This window comes from Miscanthus floridulus, chromosome 9 (genome assembly GCF_019320115.1).
Source record: "Miscanthus floridulus cultivar M001 chromosome 9, ASM1932011v1, whole genome shotgun sequence".
NCBI lineage: Eukaryota > Viridiplantae > Streptophyta > Magnoliopsida > Poales > Poaceae > Miscanthus > Miscanthus floridulus.
The window spans coordinates 32,186,311-32,210,313 of record NC_089588.1 but is presented as its reverse complement, the minus strand read 5'-3'; the positions used below and the strand labels follow the sequence as shown (position 1 = coordinate 32,210,313).

At 44.9% G+C, this 24,003-nt stretch overlaps 1 protein-coding gene across 1 annotated transcript; it reads left to right on the top strand.

Annotated features, from left to right (window-relative positions):
• The first annotated feature begins 19,344 nt into the window (after positions 1-19,344).
• On the top strand, positions 19,345-23,638 carry LOC136481673 (protein kinase STUNTED-like). Its single transcript, XM_066478999.1, has 11 exons — positions 19,345-19,677; positions 19,988-20,079; positions 20,578-20,699; positions 20,780-20,925; positions 21,022-21,579; positions 21,695-21,943; positions 22,027-22,193; positions 22,289-22,368; positions 22,446-22,593; positions 22,717-22,866; positions 22,954-23,638. The coding sequence occupies exons 1-11, from the start codon at positions 19,476-19,478 to the stop codon at positions 23,218-23,220; spliced, it is 2,181 nt and encodes a 726-aa protein (XP_066335096.1). The 5' UTR covers positions 19,345-19,475; the 3' UTR covers positions 23,221-23,638.
• The last annotated feature ends 365 nt before the right edge of the window (positions 23,639-24,003 follow it).

The window sequence follows — 24,003 nt, the reverse complement described above, 5'->3', positions numbered from 1 at the left end:
TCGTACACACGTGCTGGCTAACCAACTCGATCAACCACCTACTGCAAGCATGCTACCCGTACGATGCTAAAAGTCAACAAGCCACTGGAGTAATTATTGGAGCCGTACGTAGAGCGTGGATTATCAGAATAATGCTGTGCTACTTGTACAGCCTGACAGCGTGTTTGTGTGGCAGCACCATACGTGGACGGCGCAGGCGGCTGGGTCCGGGTCCGGCTCGGTTGCCGGTCGGGTAGCAGCCACAAAGACAGAGCATGATACGTGCGTCCGTCGGTGCGTGGCCGCGCGCGGGCATTTCCAACCGAAAAAACGCGAGAGGTAGCCAGTGGGCGGTGGCGTGCGGTCGGACAGGGACAATTAACAGCCGACAGGGGATGGATGCGGATGCCGACGGGGAGGGAGACCGGCCGCGCCGGAGGCGTCCGCGTCACGCGCCACCTGCTGGTCTGCCTGGCTGGCTCGCTGGCTTCGATAGGACTCGACGGCGGCCGTCCCGTGCCTCTTCGATCACCAGCCGTCGTACGTTCGGCGGCGAAGGTCGGAGCCTGCAGATCCATCGGAGCGTTCGTGCTAGCATATGCGTTCGCCGCGCCGTCCGGCCACGGGCACATGGCACGCGCGCGGCGCGGTGATGCATACAGATGCTGCGCGCGATCCATCCATTGCGCGGCAACTTCTGACGACCGGAGCATCGCCCGTCGACCCATCATGGTGCTACTGATAGGCACGACAGCTCGGTCCGAAGCACAGCATTTTTGCCCCACACGAGCACACCACGGCCTGGTGAGCTGCGGGCTCGGGTCAGCACGGCCTGAAGCATAGAGCCGTGCCCTTAGCTGCTCCCAGGCACGCCGGGCGACATGGCATAGCCCGAAAAATACCACATGCCTGTTAAAGGCCCGATACCCCAATCAAATATATACAGAATCTTATCCTCAGTGACTCTAACTACCTTCCCATCCCAGAACGCAGCCGCTGCCTCCCGTTCCGACTCCGCACATGCGCGGACGCGACTCCGCAATCCGCATAGCGCACACGCGCCCTTCTCACCCTCCCCCCTGGTTGCCTGCTTCTCTTCCTCTCCCGATGCTTCTCATCCCATGCGCTGGCGTCGCTGGAGCTTCCTCTGCTCGTCCTTTGCAGCTCCTCCACGTCCGCCCCAACAATGCCGCCGCACCAGGCTCGTGGATGCTAGGCGCGAGCACGCCGATGGCCGCAGATGCAAGCGCGAGCGCAACTGAAGGAGAGAGCGGCCCGGCCCTGCTCCGTCTCGCCCCACCTCCAGGGCGAGCGCGCCGGTGGCCGGATCTGCCTCGAGGGTGAGCGCGCCACATCCCGTGGTTGCCCTGCCTCCTGCTCTCCACTTCCCTCTCTCTGTGGGCCTCAGGCCAGCCCGACACGCTGGATGGGCCGTGCTTCCTAGGCCGACCCGGCCCAAAAAATGGCCCAGCAGGCCGTGCCTGGGCCGTTGGTCAGACACGACGCTCGCCTCGGCACGGCCCGGGTGGCACGGCGTGCCATGCCGGCCTGACTCCCTTCAGGCCGTGCCTAGCACGGCCGGGCCAGCCTGTTGGCCATCTATAATCTAAAGCGACTGTGGTTGCCACACGACTATTCGTTGGCTAGCCTAAGTGCAGACCCGACTTTCAGAATTATATTGTTTTTATATATTTATTAATTAAAATAGGATGTCAATTAAGCAAAATGATAATACAACATCATAATTAATGAAGAGAAAGAAGAAATAGTTTCCTAGACAAGAAAGTATGTACAAAATATGAAGAGATGTGACAGGTTGATAGAAAGAGAAGATGACATGTGATTGGCTGAAATTAATTTTGAACAAACTATCCATTATCAATATAGTTGCCATGTGTAGTATTGACATGACTTAGCAAGTGTAAAAACTATTTCATACTCCCTCTGTTTGAAAAATATTACAATTCTGGCACGGTAGCTAGTTAAAGTATCTCAAGCTTGTCTAACTATTAAAAAATTATAAATAATGATATTAAGATATATATATATATATATGTTATTAAATTTATCATATAATATATTTATTTAATATCATAAATATTAATATTTTTAGTTATATATTTGATCCAATTTTAAAATTTTAATCAATAATGCATCTAGAATTGCATTTTTCTACACACGGTTATCCTAGCGTCCGGACGCCGCTCCCCTTCCCAAACTCGCCCGCCCCCGCAACGGAATGGAATGCAATGGAATTACGTCCACCGCCCCCTGTCCCCGATCCCCAACGCACCCCGTTCCCCCACCGCGCCCCTTGTCCCAAAAGAGCACGAAAACACTTCAAGTGCAACATCGCAAACATTTGAAAAACTATGTAGTGCAACATCACAAAATTATATAGTGCAACATCGAAAAACATATACTGCAACATCGAAAAACATGTACTGTGAAAGCATCTAGGCCCCTAGTTGGATTTCGGTGATTAATGACAATACGTGATTACTGTGACTAACGTGTGTTTTGCAGAGGCAATTAAGTTAGGTCACGGTAATGGAGATCGATTGGGCTATCATGGTGGTCATGCCCCTACGATGGAAATCGTTTCGATTTTCAAAGGATGGACGACAAGGTTAAGGATAGACTAGTTCTAAGTATCGTTTGGTGTTGAGGAGACACTTAGAGTAGTTTAGGACTTTGTTTTTCCTTTGGCCATACTATTAAGGGGGTATGGACGGTTAACTTGACCTATGTGAGTCTAGTGAGTTAGGTGTGGTGCACACTTGCTAAGTTTAGCACTAGGTAGCTCCTAAAAAGATCTTAGATCTATTGGAGCAAACTTCATTCACGTATGATCGGGAGTTGGAAGTGAATGGAGGGTCAAATGTTGACCGGACGCTGGTTCCGAAGTGATCAGACGCTGGTGCAGAGTCCGGTCAGTTCATTTGATCAAGGTGAAATCGTCTAGACGCGACCGGATGCTGAGAGGTGAGTGACCGGACGCTGGGTGCCAGCGTCCGGTCGACTCCAGTAAGGTTCCAGAGAGGGAAAATCATAACCGGACGCGTCCAGTCACAGCTCAAACACTGGAGATCGGGGAGAACTGACCGGAGCATCCGGTCACCCCGTAGAAGCATATAACGGTTTGTTTTTCAACCAAGGTTATAAATACTTCCTCCATTCGTGTGAGGGGGTACTTTTGCTCATTCCAACAGCTGAGAAACACCTTTGAGAGTGCCAAGAAGAGCAAAGTCCTAATGAGGTGATTGAGATTTGAGAATCCCAAAGAGAGCCCTCATTAGTGAAAGCAAGAGTAACAAAGTGTGCATCCACCCTTCTCATTAGGCTTGTCGTGGTCAAGTGAGAGTTCATGCTTGTTACTCTTGGTGATCGCCATCACATAGACGGCTTGGTGGTGATTGGGAGCTTGGTGATCATCCGGCGGAGCTTGTGGATGACCCAACTCAAGTTGTGAGCGGTTGTGGGTGATTCACCGTGACAGAGTGTCAAAGAATCAACATGTAGAGAGCACTTGATCCTTGCGCGGATCAAGGGGGAGCTACACCCTTGCGTGGGTGCTCCAACGAGGACTAGTGGGGAGTGGCGACTCTCTGATACCTCGGCAAAACATCGCCACGTTCCTCCTTCTCTCTTTACTTTGAGCATTTACTTTGAGCAATTCAATTCTTGTCATTTACTTTCATAGAATTGCCATGCTAGAGTAGGATTGGAACATAGGTTGCTAAACTTTTGTATGGTAGATCAATAAAAACACTTTATAGGCACAAGGGGTTAATTGGATTAATCATAGGACTTAGTTATTGTAAAGAAATTTAGAATTAGCCCAATTTACTCCATCCCTCTTGGGCATCTTGATCCTTTCAATTGGTATCAGAGCCTCGTGATCACGAATTAGACTTAACCGTCTAGATAAAGACGTCTCACAGGGATGGACCTCCTCTTATCTTTGAGGGGGATGATTTTCCATATTGGAAAATCCGCATGGAGGCGTATTTAGAAGCTCTAGATGTTGAAATACTTAGAGCCGCCTCACAAGGCTTTCCAAAACTTCAGGATGCTACACACCTACAAGGCGATGAGGTGAATTACGAGAAATGGAATGCAAAGGCTCGAAACACCATCTTTAGAGGCCTTTGCAAAGATGTGCTTAATCGGGTGAGGAACCACAAGGACGCCCATGCACTATGGTTGGATGTTTGTGCGCTCTATGAGGGAACAAAGGGTGAGCGTGAGGAACGCTATCATCTTGTCATAAAAAAGCTTAACTCCTTTGAGATGCTTCCTAAAGAATGTGATAATGAGATGTACTCATGTTTGAATGTTCTTGTAGTGAAAGTCAATGGGCTTGGACTCACTCAAATGCAACCATCCGATGTTGTAAGAAAAATCTTGAGTATCATTCCCATTGATAAATATGGGCATATTGTGACCGTGCTTCATCAAGATGATCTTTCTACCGCTACACCAACACAAATCTTGGAAAAGATCAATGCTCATGAGATGTATATGCACATCACACCACAAGATGGCTCATCCTCTACTAAGAAGAAAGAAAAAGACTTAGCATTCAAAGCTAGCTAAGAGAAGGGTAAAACAAGGCTTGAGTATGAGAGCTCAAGTGATGATGAAATTAATGATGCAAGTCTTGCTCTCATGGTGAGAAGACCCACCAAGATGCTAAAGAAGCTCAACACGAGTGGCATCAGGTTTGATGGCAAGAAGAAGAAGTTCTTCACTAGCTCTAGAAGGAAGCCAATCTTCGTGATGGATTGCTATAATTATGGAGAACTTGGTCATCTAGCATACCAATACACCAAGCCCAAGAAAGACAAGTTCAAGAACAAGTACAAGGGCAAGAAAGATGACTCAAGCAATGAAGAAGAAGATAAGAAGAAGAAAAACAAGCCATACAAGAAGAGAGATGGCAAGAAGGACTTCCACAAGAAGAAGAAAAGTGAAAAGGCAAACATCATCGGTGATTGGCTCACAGACATTGATTCATCTAGTGACTCATCCGATGATGATAGTGACAACGAGAAGGTGGCCGCCATTGTTATTGACTCTTCATCATCTTCACCGCCACCACCGCCATCATCCTCTACACACCTATGCCTTATGGCCAAGGGTGATCACAAGGTATCAAATGTTGATAGTAGTGGTGATGAACATGCTAGCAATGATGATAGCGATAGTGATGATGATAAATATGAATCACCTTTTTATGATGATCTTGTTAAATTGCTAAATCAATACACTAAGATCATTAAAAATAGTAGAGCTAAGAATAAAAAACTAGAAGCTAAGAATGATTCTCTTTTAGCTAAATATGATGTAGCCGAAAAGGCTAGTGTTGAGCTTAGAGAGGCAAATAATGCTATATCATCCAAACTCAAGGAGCTAAAATCTTCAAAGAAAGAGCTTAAAGAAAAATATAGTAAACTTGAGAGGATACACAATGAGCTCATCACTAGCCACAATATGCTAAAAGAAGAATATACTACTCTTAAGATTAACCATGATAATCTTGTTATTGTTCAAGAATATTTATCCAATGAGCCACATGATGCTACTAACAATATTGTTAAGATTGGTATAGCTACATCATGTGATGATTTGATCATTGAGAGCATTGAGCAAAGTTCTAGTAGCAAGGGCAAGCAAGTAGTTGAGACCGATAGTTATGATGAGTATATCAAGCTCAAGAATGACAATAAAAAGCTAAATAAAGATCTTGAAGAGCTCAAATCCACCAACACTATTATGCTAGAAACTCTTGATCATGATAGTGATTTGATTCTTGAAAATGAGAAGCTCAAAGAAGAGAACAAGAAGCTCAAGGAAGAGAAAAATAATGATGCTCTCAAGGAAGAGAACAAGAAGCTCAAGTTGGAGAAAGAGCATCTTAAAATTGGATTGAGCAAGTTCATAAGAGGCAAGCATCTTCAAAGTGAGCTACTAATGAACACTGTCATGAAGATGGATAGAAGTGGCATTGGGTACTTGGCAAACCAAGAGAAGAAGGCTCAAGCTCAACAACAACACAAGTCAAAGCCAAAGCCAAATAGATGTTTTGAGTGTGGACAAGAAGGCCACTTTGCTCATGAGTGCCAAACTCCACCACCACAACCCTTGCCCAAACATGCTAGACCTTTTGCCTTCAATGCTCATTACATGCTTAGAAAGAATTCTAGTGGGAAGATAAAAGTCATGTTCTTAGGACCTTCCAACAAGAATAGGCCTAAGAAAATGTGGGTAGCAAAGTCACTTGTTGAGAAGGTGAAGGGCCCTCAACAAGTTTAGGTTCCTAAAGCTTGATCTCTTGTGTGTAGGTGAACTACAAGACCGGTGGAAGTCATTGTGTTATTGATAGTGGTTGCACACAACATATGACCGGTGATCCTCGTATGTTCACCTCACTACATAAAGAAGTAGATGGACAAGAAAGAATCACATTTGGAGATAATTCAAAGGGCAAGGTTAAAGGTTTGGGCAAAGTGGCAATATCAAATAATTATTCTATCTCAAATGTGCTATATGTTACTTCATTGAGCTTCAACTTACTATCCGTTGGACAATTGTGTGATCTTAGCTTCCAATGCTTGTTTACCGAAAAGGAAGTCGTTGTATCTAAGAAGGATGATAATCAAATGATATTCAAAGGATTTAGATACAACAACCTATATCTAGTGGACTTCACCTCCGAAGATACTAATTTGAAGACTTGCCTATTCACCAAAACAACATTTGGGTGGCTATGGCATAGAAGACTTGCTCATATTGGGATGAGCTCACTCAAGAAGCTAATGAAGAATGATTTGGTGAGAGGGTTGAAGGATGTGAAGTTTGAGAAGGACAAGCTTTGTAGTGCATGTCAAGCCGGCAAGCAGTTACAAATACTCATCCAATAAAAGCTTTCATGTCAACCACAAGAGTACTAGAACTTCTTCACATGGACTTATTTGGATCAACAATATACAAGAGTTTGAGAGGAAATCTTTATTGTCTTGTGATTGTTGATGACTATTCACGATACACATGGGTATTCTTCCTTCATGACAAATCCGAAGTTACATCATGCTTCAAGAAGTTTGTCAAGAGAGCACAAAATGAATTTGAAGTGAAGCTCAAAAAGATTAGAAGTGACAACGGCAAAGAATTTGACAACACAAACATAGAAGCCTATTGTGATAAAGTTGGGATCAAGCATGAGATCTACGCAATATATACTCCTCAACAAAATAGTGTAGTTGAGAGGACGAACCGGACATTGATCACTCTTGCAAGAACAATGCTTGATGAGTACAACACTCCCGAAGCTCTATGGACAGAAGCTATCAACACCACATGCTATGCATCCAACCACCTATTCCTTCAAAAGGCATACATCGTCGGTGATTGGCTCATGGACATTGATACATCTAGTGACTCATCCGATGATGATAGTGACAACGAGAAGGTGGCCGCCATTGTTATTGACTCTTCATCATCTTCACCACCACCACCGCCATCATCCTCTACACACCTATGCCTAATGGCCAAGGGTGATCGCATGGTATCAAATGTTGATAGTAGTGGTGATGAACATGCTAGCAATGATGATAGCGATAGTGATGATGATAAATATGAATCACCTTCTTATGATGATCTTGTTAAATTGCTAAATCAATACACTAAGATCATTAGAAATAGTAGAGCTAAGAATGAAAAACTAGAAGCTAAGAATGATTCTCTTTTAGCTAAATGTGATATAGCCGAAAAGGCTAGTGTTGAGCTTAGAGAGGCAAATGATGCTATATCATCCAAACTCAAGGAGCTAAAATCTTCAAAGAAAGAGCTTAAAGAAAAACATGATAAACTTGAGAGGATACACAATGAGCTCATCACTAGCCACAACATGCTAAAAGAAGAATATACTACTCTTAAAATTAATCATGATAATCTTGTCATTGCTCAAGAATATTTATCCAATGAGCCACATGATGCTACTAACAATGTTGTTAAGATTGGTATAGCTACATCATGTGATAATTTGATCATTGAGAGCATTGAGCAAAGTTCTAGTAGCAAGGGCAAGCAAGTGGTTGAGACCGATAGTTATGATGAGTATATCAAGCTCAAGAATGACAATGAAAAGCTAAAGAAAGATATCATCGAGAAGGGTGATTCGGACCCCGTAACCGTTACACCACTGCTCCGTTGGTTATCAACCACGCGAACGCCATTGACCTCGTCGAGAAGGCTTTCCTGCGAGCGAATCGAGAACACAAGAAAGAACGGGATGAACGCAATCTAAAATTGCAAATAAATATGAGACTTATGATAACAAGAAGGAGTTCAAGTATTTATTCGAAATGACTAATCACCACAAGCAAACAAGATCAAGAACTGGGGCCTCGGTTCACAGCAAGCAGCCTTGGCGGCACAGTTGTAGCAAAACGATGTTTGTTTCATGAGGAAACCAAGAACTAAACAAAACCCAAACCCTAAGGAGAGCAACGACGGCTAATTATAGAGTCTTGGGTGTCACCCCCTGGACATGCCCCCTAATGGGCCCAAACACGATACACGGTCCAACGGAGCAAAAGACGGTGTCGCAGCACCCTGGCAGATTCTGAACGCTGACTTGTTTCAACAATTCCCGTTGATTCTGAAGGTCTTTTGATGTGAGACCACTTGTATTGGCTTCCTTATCAAATTAGCTTTCCAACTATATGTGGATCATAAAAAAACGAAGTCCGGATGCATCCTGGGTGACCAGTTTAAGGCAAACTGGTCCTGGAACCCGAGATGGGTTCCAACTTCACTTGGACTGGGCCTCCACCATGAGAAAAGATGAATTGGACGCCCATGCTGGACCTCCTCCTCTCCTTGTCTTCTATGTGATGAAGAAGTGATGTCCTCATCATCCTCCCTTCCTTGAATTAAAGTCGTCCTCGACTGAAGTAGGTCGTCTCCTCCATTGGATGACATCAACGATGGCTCCAGAAGAAGACGTTCATCTTGGTGCCCAATCCTTCGCAAAGGTGGCTGCCATGGTGGCCTTCCTGCTAGGAATTCATCCTCCTCCTATAAAAGGTTAGTACCAATAAGAGGCATAGCACTAGAAGCAGGACCAAGTGGACATATCGGTGACGTACAAGTTAAAGCATAACATGGTTCATCATGATCAACAAGAACAGATTTAAGAGCAAATAGAACTTCTTTCATGTTAATTGATGATTCATTTGTTGGTTTGCTAGAGTCTTTATCATGGCCTTTCTTTTTCTTTTCAGCAAGTTCCTTTTCATATCGCACAATTTCAGCAGGAGTTAAAGGAAGTAAAGCAATGGTCTTTCCTTTAAACATAAAAGTATATCTATTTTGCCTACCATGATGTACAACATTATTATCATATTGCCAAGGGCGGCCTAATAAAAGTGAACAAGCTTGCATAGGCATGACATCAAATTCAGCATAATCATGGTATGATCCTATAGAAAAATACACATGAGCAGATTGTGTTACCTTTGCCTTACCACTATTGTTGAACCACTGAACATGGTATGAATGTGGAAGAGCTTGTGTAGATAAACCAAGAGTCTTGACAAGCTCAGAACTTACCAAGTTATTGCTGCTCCCTCCATCAATTATAGCACAAACATAGAAATTATTGACAATGAGGAATATTTGAAATAAATTATAGCGTTGTAGCTTGTATACTGGCTCAACTTGTGTACTCAAAACACGCTGAACAAGGATTAATTTGTAGTCTGCAGTGCATGTCACACTATCAATTACCTCATTAGGATCTTCAGCAACATTAGGATCTTCAGCACTATCCGCAAATTTATCTGCATAAAGATCAGTTGCAAGTGCAAATTCATTCTCTTCATCACTAGCACTAGCATACCCACCATCATCAGTAGCAATATATGCGCGTTTGCTGGGGCATTCTTTAGCAATATGTCCCATGCCCTTGCAACGGTGGCAAACAACTTTAGAAGAGCTGCTAGAGGAAGGTATAGCAGATCTACTAGAAGAAGGTGTGATAGAAGAACTCTTCTTTACAGGCGCTGGTGGTGTCTGCACATTAGAAAAATTACTCACCTCGGTTGGGCGTGAAAGAGTGGACGGAGTTGTGGAACGCCTAGGTTGTCGTCCCTATACTTCCCTTTCAGCTTTAAGAGCATAATGATATAATTGGGAAAATCTAGTCCATTCTTTATAGTCCAGAACATCCTGTATTTCACGACGCAAACCTCCAAAAATCTAGAACACTTATCCATTTCATCCTTGTGTATGTTACTACATGCTAGACCAATTAAAAGCTCATGATAATATTCCACAACAGTCTTACTATCTTGATTTAAACATTGCAGTTTTAATCGCAGATCACGCTGATAGTACGGAGGAACAAATCTTGATTTCATTCGTCATTTAAGTACAGTTCTGGTTTGAGGTATTTGAGCATTAGCATTAGCATTAACATTATTGCAAATATCATTCCACCAGAAAAGAGCAAAACTAGTAAACTCACTAGTAGCAAGTCTAACTCTATATTCTTCAGGTACTTGATGGGAGCTAAATTTTTGATCTACGGCTATCTCCCAATCTAAATATGTTTCAGGATCAGCAGAACCAGAAAAAGGAAGTATCTTAAACTTGGTTTTAGAGAAATGATCATTATTACCTTGGTTATTACCTCCCATACCACGTCGATTAAAGTTCAATCAATTACGGTTACGTGCATCCTCAACACATCGTTGAGCTTCGGCTTCAGCCTCCGTGTCGCCATCCTCCTCCTCAGAGAGATCTTTATCATCATCATCTTCAGGACGTGGTTCAGGATGTCGTTGTTCAACATCTTCAATCCTCTTGGCCAAGTTGGTGATTTGTTGAAGGATCTCATTGAACTTGTCATCAAGAATGGGACGAAGCTCATTCTTAGAAACGTAGTTATTGAAATCTGTAGGTGTGTCCCTGTTTCCTTTGCCGCTGCTTCCGACTTTTCCTGACATGGTTAGTAGAAAGAAGAAGACAACACAAATAGTATTATCCCTACCAACTACTTAGGTTGTGGACAAAGAAAAACAAGGCACTCAACTCTCAAACGTCTTACCACGGTCTTATAAGTGTTCTTACCAAAGCAACAGGCGGTGCAATCGGTCGATGACTGTGATACCGTTGTAGCTTGAGTGTAACAGTTGCAAGGCGAACCTGTACTTGATTAGAAGAAAGTGAAGCTTGAACAGGCACAATATAGTAGCAAGGAATAGCAAAAATTTAATTCAGAAATTACAAGATTGAAAAGTAGTCCCAAGCTAGTCTATGTCGCTAGCCTAAACTCGTCCTGGATCTAGTTCAAGCAAGCAATACAATACAACTCATCACAGGGACTCAAAAGGATGCAAGCACTTCTGAACTTTTTTTTCACTTTCTTTTTCTTTCCTTCTTTATTTTTCTCTCTTTTTTTAGGTGCGGCTTTTTTCCTTCTTTTGGTTTTTGCACCTCTTTTCCTTTAACTCTTTCTCTTTTTTACTCAGAAAAGTGCTGCAAAAATAATTGTAAATAAAAATATCAAAAAGCTGCACTATAGCATGATCTAAACTCTCGGCCAGCAAAGCAGTATCAGCAGTAAGACTGCCTAGGCGTGGACACCCTGATAGGAACTTTCCTTTTGGATTAGCGCAAGGAAAAACCAAAGAGATGCCCAATAAGGATCACAACTAACCAACAGTAGAAAATCTTGTGTGCATATTATTTTCAAAGGAGACTATAACTGTCATTTAATGCTTTCCTTTCTTTCTAACTGTGCGCAAGAATAATCCACCAGCTACAACCATGGAGATCAGATGAGATATCCTTTTTCAACGTGGAAATAAGGATCAGGATAAAAATTTGTACTATATGTTTCTCTCAACTTGACTTATTCTTTTCCCTCAATTTGCTCACATAACAACCAATAGGGATGCAAGATTTGGCGAAAAGGAACAAACTATCACCACACTGGAAGACAAGACTTGACACTAGACCAAGAACAAGATCAGAACACAACGAACACTAATACGCGGTGAGGGACGACAGTTCAATAAAGCAAACTGAAATTAAAAAAATTACAAAGGCACAGCGGAGCTATAGGACTAGAGATATGTGATAGTGTATATATTTTTTTGGCTTTTTTTGGACTATAGGTAATGCAAAAATAGTAACAATTCAAAGGGAAAAACAAAGTTATACCTAACGGGCAACAAGGTCTCTGATACCACTTGATGTAGACTAGGCCCGATATTTCGAAAGGTATGATAGCGTCGATTGGTGAAGACTCGACGTTCACGATCTAGGCTTTGAACCAAGACTGATTCGGACCTCCGCAACCGTTACACCACTGCTCTATTGGTTATCAACCACACGAACGCGATTGACCTCGCCGAGAAGGCTTTCCTGCAAGCAAATCGAGAACACAAGCAAGAACGGGATGAACGCAATCTAAAATTTCAAATAAATATGAGGCTTATGATAACAAGAAAAAGTTCAAGTCTTTATTCAAAAGGACTAATCGTCACAGGCGAACAAGATCAAGAACTAGGGCCCTAGTTCACAGCAAGCAGCCTTGGCGGCACAGTTACAGCAAAACGATGTCTGTTTCGCGAGGAAATCAAGAACTAAACAAAACCAAAACCCTAAGGAGAGCGACGGCTGCTAATTATAGAGTCTTGAGCGTCACCCCCTGGACACGCCCCCTAATGGGCCCAAACACGATACACGGTCCAACGGACCAAAAGACGGTGTCGCAACACCCTAGCAGATTCTGGATGCTGACTTGTTTCGATGATTCCCATTGATTCTGAAGGTCTTTTGATGTGAGACAACTTGGATTGACTTCCTTATCAAATTAGCTTTCCAACCATATGTGGATCATCGAAAACGAAGTCCGGATATGTCCTGGGTGACCAATGTAAGACAGACTGGTCCTGAAACCCGAGATGGGTTCCAACTTCAGTTGGACTGGGCCTCCACCAAGAGAAAGATAAATTGGACGCCCATGCTGGACCTCCTCCTCTCCTTGGCTTGTATGTGATGAAGAAGTGATGTCCTCATCACCGAGGGTGCGGGCTCCGTGTTGCCAGACCCCAAGGGCGTGGGCTCCATCACGTCTGACCTCGAGGGTGCGGGCTCCGTCTCGTCCGACCCCTCGGGCGCGGACTTTACCTCGCCAAACCCCTTGAAGGGGGATTCCGCCTCACCCGACGGGGGTCTATACTGCCTCCAACCACTACGGGTCTAAGAGTATGAACCCAGGGTCAAACTTCTAACACCAGAAGAGGAGTGGTGCGTCTTGACGTGACTCACGGCCACGACATGCCATACCTAAGGATTCACGTCACCAACAGTGTTGGGCGTGCCGGGGCTATGCTACCTAATCCCCGTACGACTTCCGACGGGGGTATCTGCTAACCATGACGTCCGCCAGAACGGAATGGAGCGCCACGACCGAACAGGGTCGCGACGTGGAGCCATCCCCGTCATCATCTACAGGACCGGCAGGACCCGCGTAATGGAGATGAAGGGCGCCATGACCCCGAAGGCCTTCTTCGTCCTCGCTTTTCTCTCTGTCTCTCTCTTTCTCTCGTGTAACCTGTGCCTTACCCTTCAACTATAAAAGGGGAAGCAGGACACTCACGAACGGCAAAACGCTGAAAGGAACTGAGTTCACAACTCTATTCGATCCTTCCATTAAAGACTTGGGACCTTCTTTCTCTCTCGCCTGTTTGTAACCCCTACTATAAACAAGTGCCGGTAACACGAGCAGCCTCAAACTGGACGTAGGGACATTCCGCCCGAACCAGTATAAACCCTTGTGTCCTTCGAGCACACGATCCGGGCCAGATGCGCAAACACAAATTTACTAGTCGGCGGTTCGAAACACCGACACCAGAGCTCACCAGAACCTTAGCCACCGCCACGTTCCTCAGATCTAGAGGAGGAGGACGAGGGCTCAGATCCAGAGGACGACCATGAGGAGGAGGGCTCAGATCTAGAGAAGGATTGACTTACCTCGTTGAAGTCGCCGCCGTCGTCATCGTCTCCGGTGGGAGGAGTGGGAGCTGGGTCGCTGGGGAGTGCGGGGTCGCATGGAGGTCGCGGAGGAGTGAGGGACGAAGGGAGGGAGGGAGCATGGGCGGGCGGGCGCGGCCTCTATCCCAGGGGTGGCCCGGAGAGCGAGCGAGTGGAGCAGTAGCGAGTGCGTGCGAGGAAGCAGGGGGAGAGCGGGTGGATGGAGCGGCCGTGAGTGGACGCGGGGGAGCGTAGGGGTCATGAGATGGGATAAGAAGTGGCGCGCTGAGATTGGTGTGTCTGGCCGCCCGGATGTTTGTTCGTATCGTTATCGTTCCAGACAGGGTAGTAGTTTGAAGTTGGGATTGGCCGAATCAACCGGAGAGCAACTCCGAGTCTCAGATCTCGTTGATCCGGTTAATTAAACCAGTAACTGACAAACCGGCCAAACCGTTGCAGACTTCAATGCCGCCTGGACTGGAGATTCCGCACGCAGGGTTTTTTTTTCCCCGTTTTCTTGATTGATGAGGGAGCAGAGCACGCAGGTTTCTGAAGAAGTGAAGAAGCTACTATAAAACTGATTAGGTGAAAAAAAAGGCAACTACAGCTCATTTTGAACGCTTAGAGGCGCTCCAATCTTATTTATTAATTCCATCACACTATAAAACAGCGAACTTTTCACTCAACAAGTTACAGTTTTATTACAATTTTACTCCTCTCATATCCCCGTGTTTCTTTCTTTATCCATGTATACATGTTTTTTTTTCCTTTTTTCTGGCCGCCATACATACGAGGTGAAATGACTTCTGCCCGCGTGGAACGCCGATTGGTAAAATTGTGCCCTCATGTACTTGCACATCTAAATTCACGCTCATAGTAGAATTCTTGTTTGTCTATACGCACTTAATACATGCGCGAACTTCCTTGTTTATTTGGCCCCGTTCGCTTCGCTGAGAAAACAAGCCGAAACACTGTCCCAGCTAATTTATTATGAGAAAAAACATTGTTCCGGCTCAAACTAAAAAAGATGAATTATAAGAGAAGCGAACATGACCTTTGTCTCTTATTGTCGGTCTCTTTGTCTCGGCATCGTAAGCCTAACTGTCTTTTAGTGCTAATGGATCAAAAAAAAAAAAAAGGCCCCAAGTCTCTTGTGATGGAGACAACCTGGGTCCTTGGCATAGCGTCTACTGCAGCCGCGAATTCACTTCTCCATTGTCCATGGACCAAGCAAGAGGCCACCTTCGTAGGTATTAATCGCATTTTGTTTATATGATTAATCGTAACTGCATTAGAGCATCCGCAGTGGGAGGGTCGAAACCGGTGCGATACAATAAATGCTAAGATAGAACCCGGTCCTATACACTGCAACTATGGTTCGATGAAGGACCGGCTCCTTCGCATGGAACCTGTGTCGAAGAAATAAAGAACTCTTTCCTGGCATTGCTGCTCGCGCAAAGGAGAGGAGGGTGCAGTTGATTTTGGGCCCACGTATGGACTCATGCTGGGTTCGATACATTGCTGATAGAAGAACATGTGACGTCTAATCAGTTGTGGGCTCCAGTTAATACCCAAGGACGGGTTGACACACTGTGGATGCTCTTATGTATCGAGTTAACCTCCGGTTCATTTCGAATAGTGTTTTATAAACATGTGTGCATGCCACACATGCAAAATTATTAGTTATATAAAATTACAACATATTTTATTTGATCAGTATGATAATTTATTATTAATATCTCATTTATATCATACAAAATATAGAAAACAGAAAATGTTAATACGAATATAGTAGCATCACCTGTGTCTCGCAATTTTTTTTTTCTTTCAGAAAATTAATTCGTCTGCTTTTGTGAAAACTCCATGCTTGCTAATCCCAAGCTTTGGCTAGAACGGGAAACACGAAACGGGACAAGGAATCGATGCTTCCGTAGCTACTGAACCAATCAACCGGGATTATATATGGTGCTGACTCCTTTTCACTTTACAAAAGCAACGATCGACGACACTCCCGATCCCAATGCAAATCATCGCTTTTGTGGATGGAGTGAGCAATATTCTGGAAATTGAACTTTTTGGCATGTTCATATGAACTTATCAGCCGACTTATCAACTTAAAATCTATAATATTTACCTCTTATAATAAAATAGCTTCAACCGACTTATCCACGGCCTTTAATACCGATCTGGATGGAAGGACGGACCACCGAAGATACGGCTACCGACAGGCATGCTTATGTACGCAGAGCTTCAACATTAATCAATTCGGTGCCAAGTTATTGCGGTGCACAACAGGATGCAGTACTGGCGCTGCACGTGACACTGCCAACACAAGAAGTCATGAAACACGTTGACGTGTCCGTCTACAGGCTATCGTGCAAAAATGTATAACTAATTCAATGGTACTTAGGAGTATTTTGTATCCTACATGTTTGTACTTTTTTTTATATAAATTTAGTAAAGTATAGATTATTTGACTTCTCAAAATACGGAAATTGCATTTTTTTACAGAGGGAGTACCTTTGGTGGGCGCTTAAACCTCTTGCCTGCATTCCATATGTAATAAACCTCTTGCCTGCATTCCATATATATTACATATACATATATGCACATGAATAATACACACATGCGAATTCTGTTGTGCGGTGATGATGGCTACAGGCTGGCTAACTTCTTATAGAGTGCTCCTACTGGTACCAAAGAGGGAGAGAAAGATGGACCAGCTGCCTGCACTTAGTTACACACATATATCAAATACATTAATGTATACTGAATCAGATCATTGTGGTCACTCTACCTACCTCCTCCTCAAGTCGATTCTGTCGCTCGCATGACGATCGGTTTCCTTTCATGATGACACTACTGTTTTGTTCGCAAAACAATACATTTCCTGATGAGAAGAAAAATTAAACCACGGGATCGGCCTAAACACCCATATGTGTATGGCGACGCCGCAGCGAGAGCGCTATTGACACCTCCTTAACGCCGGCAGCCGAGCTGTGTTAATTAGGGTTGTGAGCCTGTACGTGGTGACAGATCCATATCTGTGCGCCACACAGCAGCGTCAGCGATGATGGGTACAGCGACATGGAGCAGCTAATAATATAACGACCGATGGGTGAGTCACGAGAGATGAAATCCAAATCCCGGCACAGAGATCTTGTTACGATTTGCTAATCGATCTCCCCTTGTGTGGTTCACCGACGCCGGCACGCCGGGCATCATCGTCATCATCGTCGTCGTCGACCTCGCACTTGCACGAGCAAGGAGGCCAGGTGTATATAGGTCATGGCGCCACGTACGTCGGACGGTAGTTGAGCTGTGCACGTACACACGTGACGCGTGACACGTCGGATCCGGTCTCGTGCGCGCTGCGCCAGTGATCTTCATAGAGGGAAGGATGCATATGAGGTCAGCCATGCACTCTCGCTCCGATCCCAGGAAGGGCTCTTTTCTTTTTTGTGTGTGCCTTGGGAGAAACGGAGTTGACCTGTCAATGCAACGCAACTACAACGACGGTCGAGGTCAAAACTGAAAAGCGCCCGTCCCGTACGTCATCAAATTGCTAGATTCCACATAGGCAGTCAGCCACGTGCATTTGCATACACTCCACGACGATGTGGGCAATTATTCTTTTTCTCTCTCTCTCTCTTAAATTAGGGCATGATGGCAACCGTTGCCCCCGCAAAATTCAAAACATAGAAGAAGAAAGCAAAATTCGAATTGAAATTTAATTACTGTACTTGAGGGGAGTTCAGTGGGACCGATTTTCCCGTGTTACTGCCTCCGTCCCTAAAAGATATAACTATGTGTTTCACGTTGGACCAAATTTTTAATAAATAGTATTCATATTTATGGCTCCAATTTAACCTGTTATGAAAATACATTTCATAATTAATTTAATGATATTTATTTTATACAGTAAATATTTTTACTTTTTTATATATAATTTGTGTATACTAAAAACATGACACTATTCTACAATTGTATTCTTTTGGACGGAGAGCCGGAGATGAGAGCATGGTGCCTCGTGCTCATGCATGTTCGTGTTTAGACTCTCAACGGTGTGGGATCATGCTTAAAGATGGCAACGGCCCCGATACCCGATACCCGACGGATATTTGATCCATTAGGGGATGAGAATTGGATCATATCTTTACCCGTGGGCATCTAAATGGACAAGAATCCATCCCCGACGGGTATAGCGGGTACGAAAACGTTCCCTGTTTACCCATCCCCGTTACCCGTTGGGAAACCCGACTATTTGAGCTGTCATGCGAGTATTAGGCCCAAAGAAGCTCAACATAGGTATTTTGGCCCAAATCTGAACAATCATATATATAGTTTGTGTGTTCTAGGAACCCTAGTTCAATTTTTCCTCACCATCTTCGCCAGCAGCATAAGCACGCCTGCCTCACGAGCACTCGTATCCCTCGCTTCCTCAGTTCGGTCTCTCTGCCACCTTTACTCGTCCTCCTCGCAACCTCGCTCCTTCTCCTCGGCATCTCTGAGACTCCGACACTTATACCCGGGTGAAGAAGAAACGTCTCCGATTGCAAAGCTGCGACCCCTAAGTGTCCTTGTTTATCGGGTATGCAGTACCCGTCGGGTATCTGTTACCTGACCGATGCCCGACGGGTACGGGGATGGGCAAGAATCTATACTCGAGATAGTTAACGGGGATGGGATGAATTCTCCGTAGCGGGGAAGAGAACGTTCCGGCGATACCCGACGGCGATGGGATCATGCAAGATTTGACTCTGGGTAATGGCCCCGTTCAGCTTACCCAGAAGCCGGCTTGTTCGGCTTCTTTTTTCAGCCGAAACAGTAATTTTCTCTCATAACAATTCAGCTAGAACAATGTTTTGCAGTTAGTTCCAGTCAAGTTTCAGCAAGCCAAACGGGGCCAACTTGGTAGAGTTGGCTCCGAACTGGATCAGTTCATGTACTCGTCTGGGTGAATGGATGAAGCTGAGAGAGGCGGGTGCTGAATCCACTGTAGGCAAGGTAGGCCAAGATATGTGCCTCGACTGAGGATGACAGATGTGCTCCGAGGTGCACACCAATGTTGAGGCAAGATGTACTTAGTTCAGTGTTGTAAGTATAATTAGCTACGTATTTCAAATTTAATAGGATTAACTTTAGATTTAATGTGACCTGTAGTGTTAGCACGGGCAGGTACCAGTAACAGGAGAGGAAGGAGACTTTTTCACCGCGGGGGCAGGGCCCAACGTCAAGAAACAGGAGGCCGCATTAAACGCAGCCTCCCGCGGATCCCCCCACTTTTCTTTCTTCTTTCTTTCTCATCTCACTTGCAGTTCCCCTCTCTCTCTCTCTTCCTCTGTGTCGCCACCAAGGAAGGAGGGAACGAGCGAGCGCCGAGCCCGGGCCTTGGAGGCACCGACCGACGCCGGCGGCAGCGGCAGCGGCAGCGGCACGGCGCCATGAGGCTGCTCCAGTGCGAGGCGCCCGCGTTGCCCGCGCCGGCGTCCCCGTCGCCGTCGCCGTCCCCGTCCCCGTCCAGGACGGTCGTTGTGGGGATCAGGCGCGACGCCGCCAGCCGCGAGCTGCTCACCTGGGCGCTCGTCAAGGTCGCCAATGCCGGGGACCGCGTCGTCGCGCTCCACGTCGCCACCGCCGCCGACGGTACCGCCCGCCGGCCCTTCCTCCTCCTCCTCCTCCTCCTAAGTCTTGTCTAGTTAATAATCCACACAAATCCCACCCGTTTTGTTTTGAAACCGGTAATCCCTGGAGCGTTTCTGCTGCTGGGATTTGCTGCTTGCTTGTGTGGATTATTGAGCTCCGTCCCGTTCATTCGTTTATTACTACTTCGATTCGCTCACCATGCAAACTTGGAAAGCCCGTTTCGTTCCCCCATTTGACGATTTTGATGAGGTGAAATCAATCCCCCACCCTATTTACCTTTTCTCTCACTCTCTCTCGCCTTTTTTTCCAGGATTGCTCGTGGGGCTGGATGAGCGGAGCAGGGCCGCAGACTCGCTCGCCTCCGTGCTCGCCGTCTACGACGGCTTCTGCAACCTCAAGCAGGTCCGTCCCTCCGGCCCTCCCTCCCAAATCTTACCGTTTTATTACAAGTTTCATTCACTCTGTTTTTTCGCTAGCCGTTTCTCTGGGTTTCGTTCGATGCTTCTGGGCGTTCAAAGCTCTGACCTTTTCTCCTGGATTTCGCTTTCAAAGATGCTCTCCGTGCGTGAAATTTTTGGTCCAGTCCAGCAGCCCGTCAAATTCCTCGTTCGTTTCAGAGTCTCCACTTCTCTGCCGTATCACTCCTGCTGCCGCCACTTTCTTTCTGGATGGTCATGTTTGTCTCTTTTCTTTTATTTTTTCCAACGCCTTCAAGTTTCGGACACCTTAGATTTTTTTTACAACCACCGATCTAGTACTCATCTTTCCTACTACGATTGAACTGCAGATTTATTTATTTCATTTTATTTTGGCAACAAAGTTTGCCTTCAAACTTTTCATTTTTTTATTAAAGGCTGCCTCAGAATTCTCATCAATTTGTTCTTCAATTAACACTCACAGATTAATTTGGAGCTCAAGGTCTGTGAAGGCTCATCTATCCGGAAAACTCTGGTCAGAGAAGCGGCTGCTTGTGGTGCGGCACATCTCATCCTTGGCGTTGCGAACAATTCCCGGTCCTTCGGGTACATAATTTGATACATTGTCTTACCAAGTATTGCCATCTTTGTCCAAATACATTTAGTTCTGATACAAGTACATATAGATCCTCCTTCACATCAGTTGCCAAGTACTGCTCGAAGCGAGTTCCAGCCAGCTGCTCGGTCCTTGCAGTGAACAATGGCAAAGTTGTTTACCATAAAGATGCTGGACACGGGGTGCAACACGAACTTTACCAAAGCACTAGCGCAAGTATGTTGCTCAATAATTTCATTTGCATTTGTTCATTCTGTGGTTTTCAGAGCTGCTATGAATCCAGTATGCTCAAGTGTGGATTTTGAAATGCAGTACCTGAGACACCGAGGAGGAGCTACCGGAAGCTCTTGTCGACCATGATAGGGGACAAACTCTGGGATGAGAATGGAAAGGACAGAAGGTGCATGTCTCGTGCCATCACCATGCCAATGAGGTCTCCCGCGCGGCCAAAAGAAGTTTCACTAGCATTAGTCCCAGTGAAGGGTTGCCGACATGAATCGCCAGAAGTAGCAACTGGCTGGCCCCTACTGAGGAAGAAGTTCTTGCCAGTCCGGAAAGCTTCCGTACCTGACAAGTCGAAGATGTCTGTGGTGCAGTGGGCAATGCGGCTCCCAGGCAGGTATTCAGCAGTATCACCAGTCCATTCAGAATACAGAACCACAAGCCCGGACTCCACGAGCACCAGTCATATCCTCCGTGACCATGTGGTTGTTCCCTCGAGGAGCAATTCAGGAAAGTCTTGTGTAGTGATCGAAGAATTGGAGAAGGAAACTCCAGAGGAACTGACCTTGCTCAAAGAGAAATTCTCATCCATTTATTCTTCATTCAGTTACAGTGAGCTTGCAAAGATCACTTCTGATTTCTCGCCAGGTATGCATATCTGGTTTTTCTCTGTTATAACACCTACTTCTACATGTATCTCTGTCACTTCAAACTTTTGTAGGCATAATATAGTGTTAACCTGTAAGATTGGTTGTTTGTGCAGAGTGTGTAGTTGGACAAGGAGGCACCAGTCAAGTTTACAGAGGCTGTTTGGCAAATGGCAGGGAGCTAGCAGTGAAGATCCTGAAGTATTCTGATGAGGTACTGAAGGAGTTTGTGTCAGAGATTGAGATTGTCAGTTCTCTCAGCCACAAGAATGTGATATCCCTCGATGGTTTCTGCTTCAAGAATGATGACCTTCTGTTAGTGTACAAGTACTTGCAAAGAGGCAGCCTGGAAGAGATACTGCATGGTGTGTTTAGCTGCTTCATGACCTGCTAGCTTTCTGCGTATGCTGTTGCTATGTAAAGTGATCTTAACCTTGTTATTGTGCAGGTGTAAAAGAATGCAAGAGCATATTTGGTTGGACTGAGAGGTTCAGCGTGGCTGTGGGAGTTGCTCATGCTCTGGATTATCTTCATAGTGATAACAACAGTCCTCCAGTGATCCATAGGGATGTCAAGTCATCAAATATTCTCATCTCAAAATGCTTTGAACCAAAGGTAATATTTCTGTCAGATAGCACAGAATACATCAGTTAGTGTGCTGTATCAAGATTAAGTGATCTCAAACTTTCAATATGTGTGTGATGATGCAGTTATCGGACTTTGGTCTCGCAGTCTGGGCTGCTGATGTGACATCTCAGATGACATGCAATGATGTTGCAGGAACTTTTGGGTTAGTTGTCTGAACAATTGTTTCACAGTTTTGCCATCTGTAGCAATTGCCTTACTGACATAGAGATGTCTTGACAGATACTTAGCTCCTGAATACTTAATGCATGGCAAGGTGAACAACAAAATTGATGTGTATGCTTTTGGTGTTGTCCTTCTGGAGCTCATCTCTGGCAGGAAACCGCTTTGCACTGGTTGTCCAAAAGGGCAGGAGAGCCTAGTGATGTGGGTAAGTGGCATTTTGTTTCTACCAACTACCATTATCTGTCAGTTCATGTTTGATTTTTGTTAGAAGTAATGGTTATTTTCCTTTGGTTGGAACAGATAATTAATTGCCGTTTCTTTTGTGCAGGCAAATTCCATCATACAAGGAGGAAAGCTCACACAACTTGTAGATCCAAACTTGCCCACTGAAGGCCATACCGATGAAGTTGAGAGGATGATCCTTGCTGCATCCCTCTGCATCAGACAAGCACCTCAGAGCCGTCCTGAAATTGATGCTGTAAGTATCCCCCTTCTTGATGCATGCTTTGCGCAAGTGTTCATGCTGTTTATATTTTTCTTACAAGCATCTGGATGCACACACCAGGTTCTGAAGCTTCTCGAAGGGGACACTGATATCCTCAAGTGGGCAGGATCACAAGTCGGGTTGTCATGCGAGAGCAGCAACAGCGATGAATTTGTGATGACACCGCCAGCGCCAAGGAGCAACACCAACATCCAGTCTTACATCAACCTCGCGTTCGATGTCGACGATGATTCCGCCTCTGTCAGCAGCAACGACTTCATTGCAGCCAACACCTCCTTGGAAGAGTATCTGAAGGGAAGATGGAGCCGGTCGTCGAGCTTTGACTGACCACCGGTCCATGGCAGAGTTACCCCTTATTAGTGTATAGATCTTTTTCGCAGAGTTACCCCTTATTAGTGTATAGATCTTTTTCTTTTCTTCTTCGAATTTAAGTTTCAATTTTGCGCCTTGGATGAGAGTCGGCACATACAATGCCCTCCACCAGGAAATCCTTTGATTATGTCATAGTTCTTTTTTTTTTCTTTTTCTTTTGGGGGTCTCTCTTCCTCTCTGAAGAGGCGCCCTGTTGTTTTACTGTCTGAAGAGACTCATCATACCCAGGTAGTCTCATCCAAAGGGATGACAAATAAAGTAGGAATCATATGAAATGAAACTGTGGCTTTCTTTCCACACCCAAATCAATCATCTTTATTCTGTACGGTGTCCTTGTTCAGGACTATGGTTTATCAAGGAAAGAAAAAGATTGTTTTTGTGCCTTCTAAGAAAAGTGAATTCTGCCAGCGTTTTGACTGAACATGTTCAGCTATATACAGTGCCTTGAATTTTCATAACTAGTTTTATTTTCTTGGAGAAATTCCTTATATTATATAGCTCGAAGATGATAAAATTAAGTCAGAATCTGCAGAATTCATACTTTTTTTTGCGACGCAGAATTCATACTTGTATGATGATGCCATCACAATACAATACAATAAACCATTATATTAATCTATAAACTACACAGGCTATGACGATGCACGCCCAAGAATTATACACCCACTGTCGGTTTCACCGGTAATTGTCAACTGCAGCAGGACAGCGAGCGATCTGAGCAGGTCGGTCGAACAGATT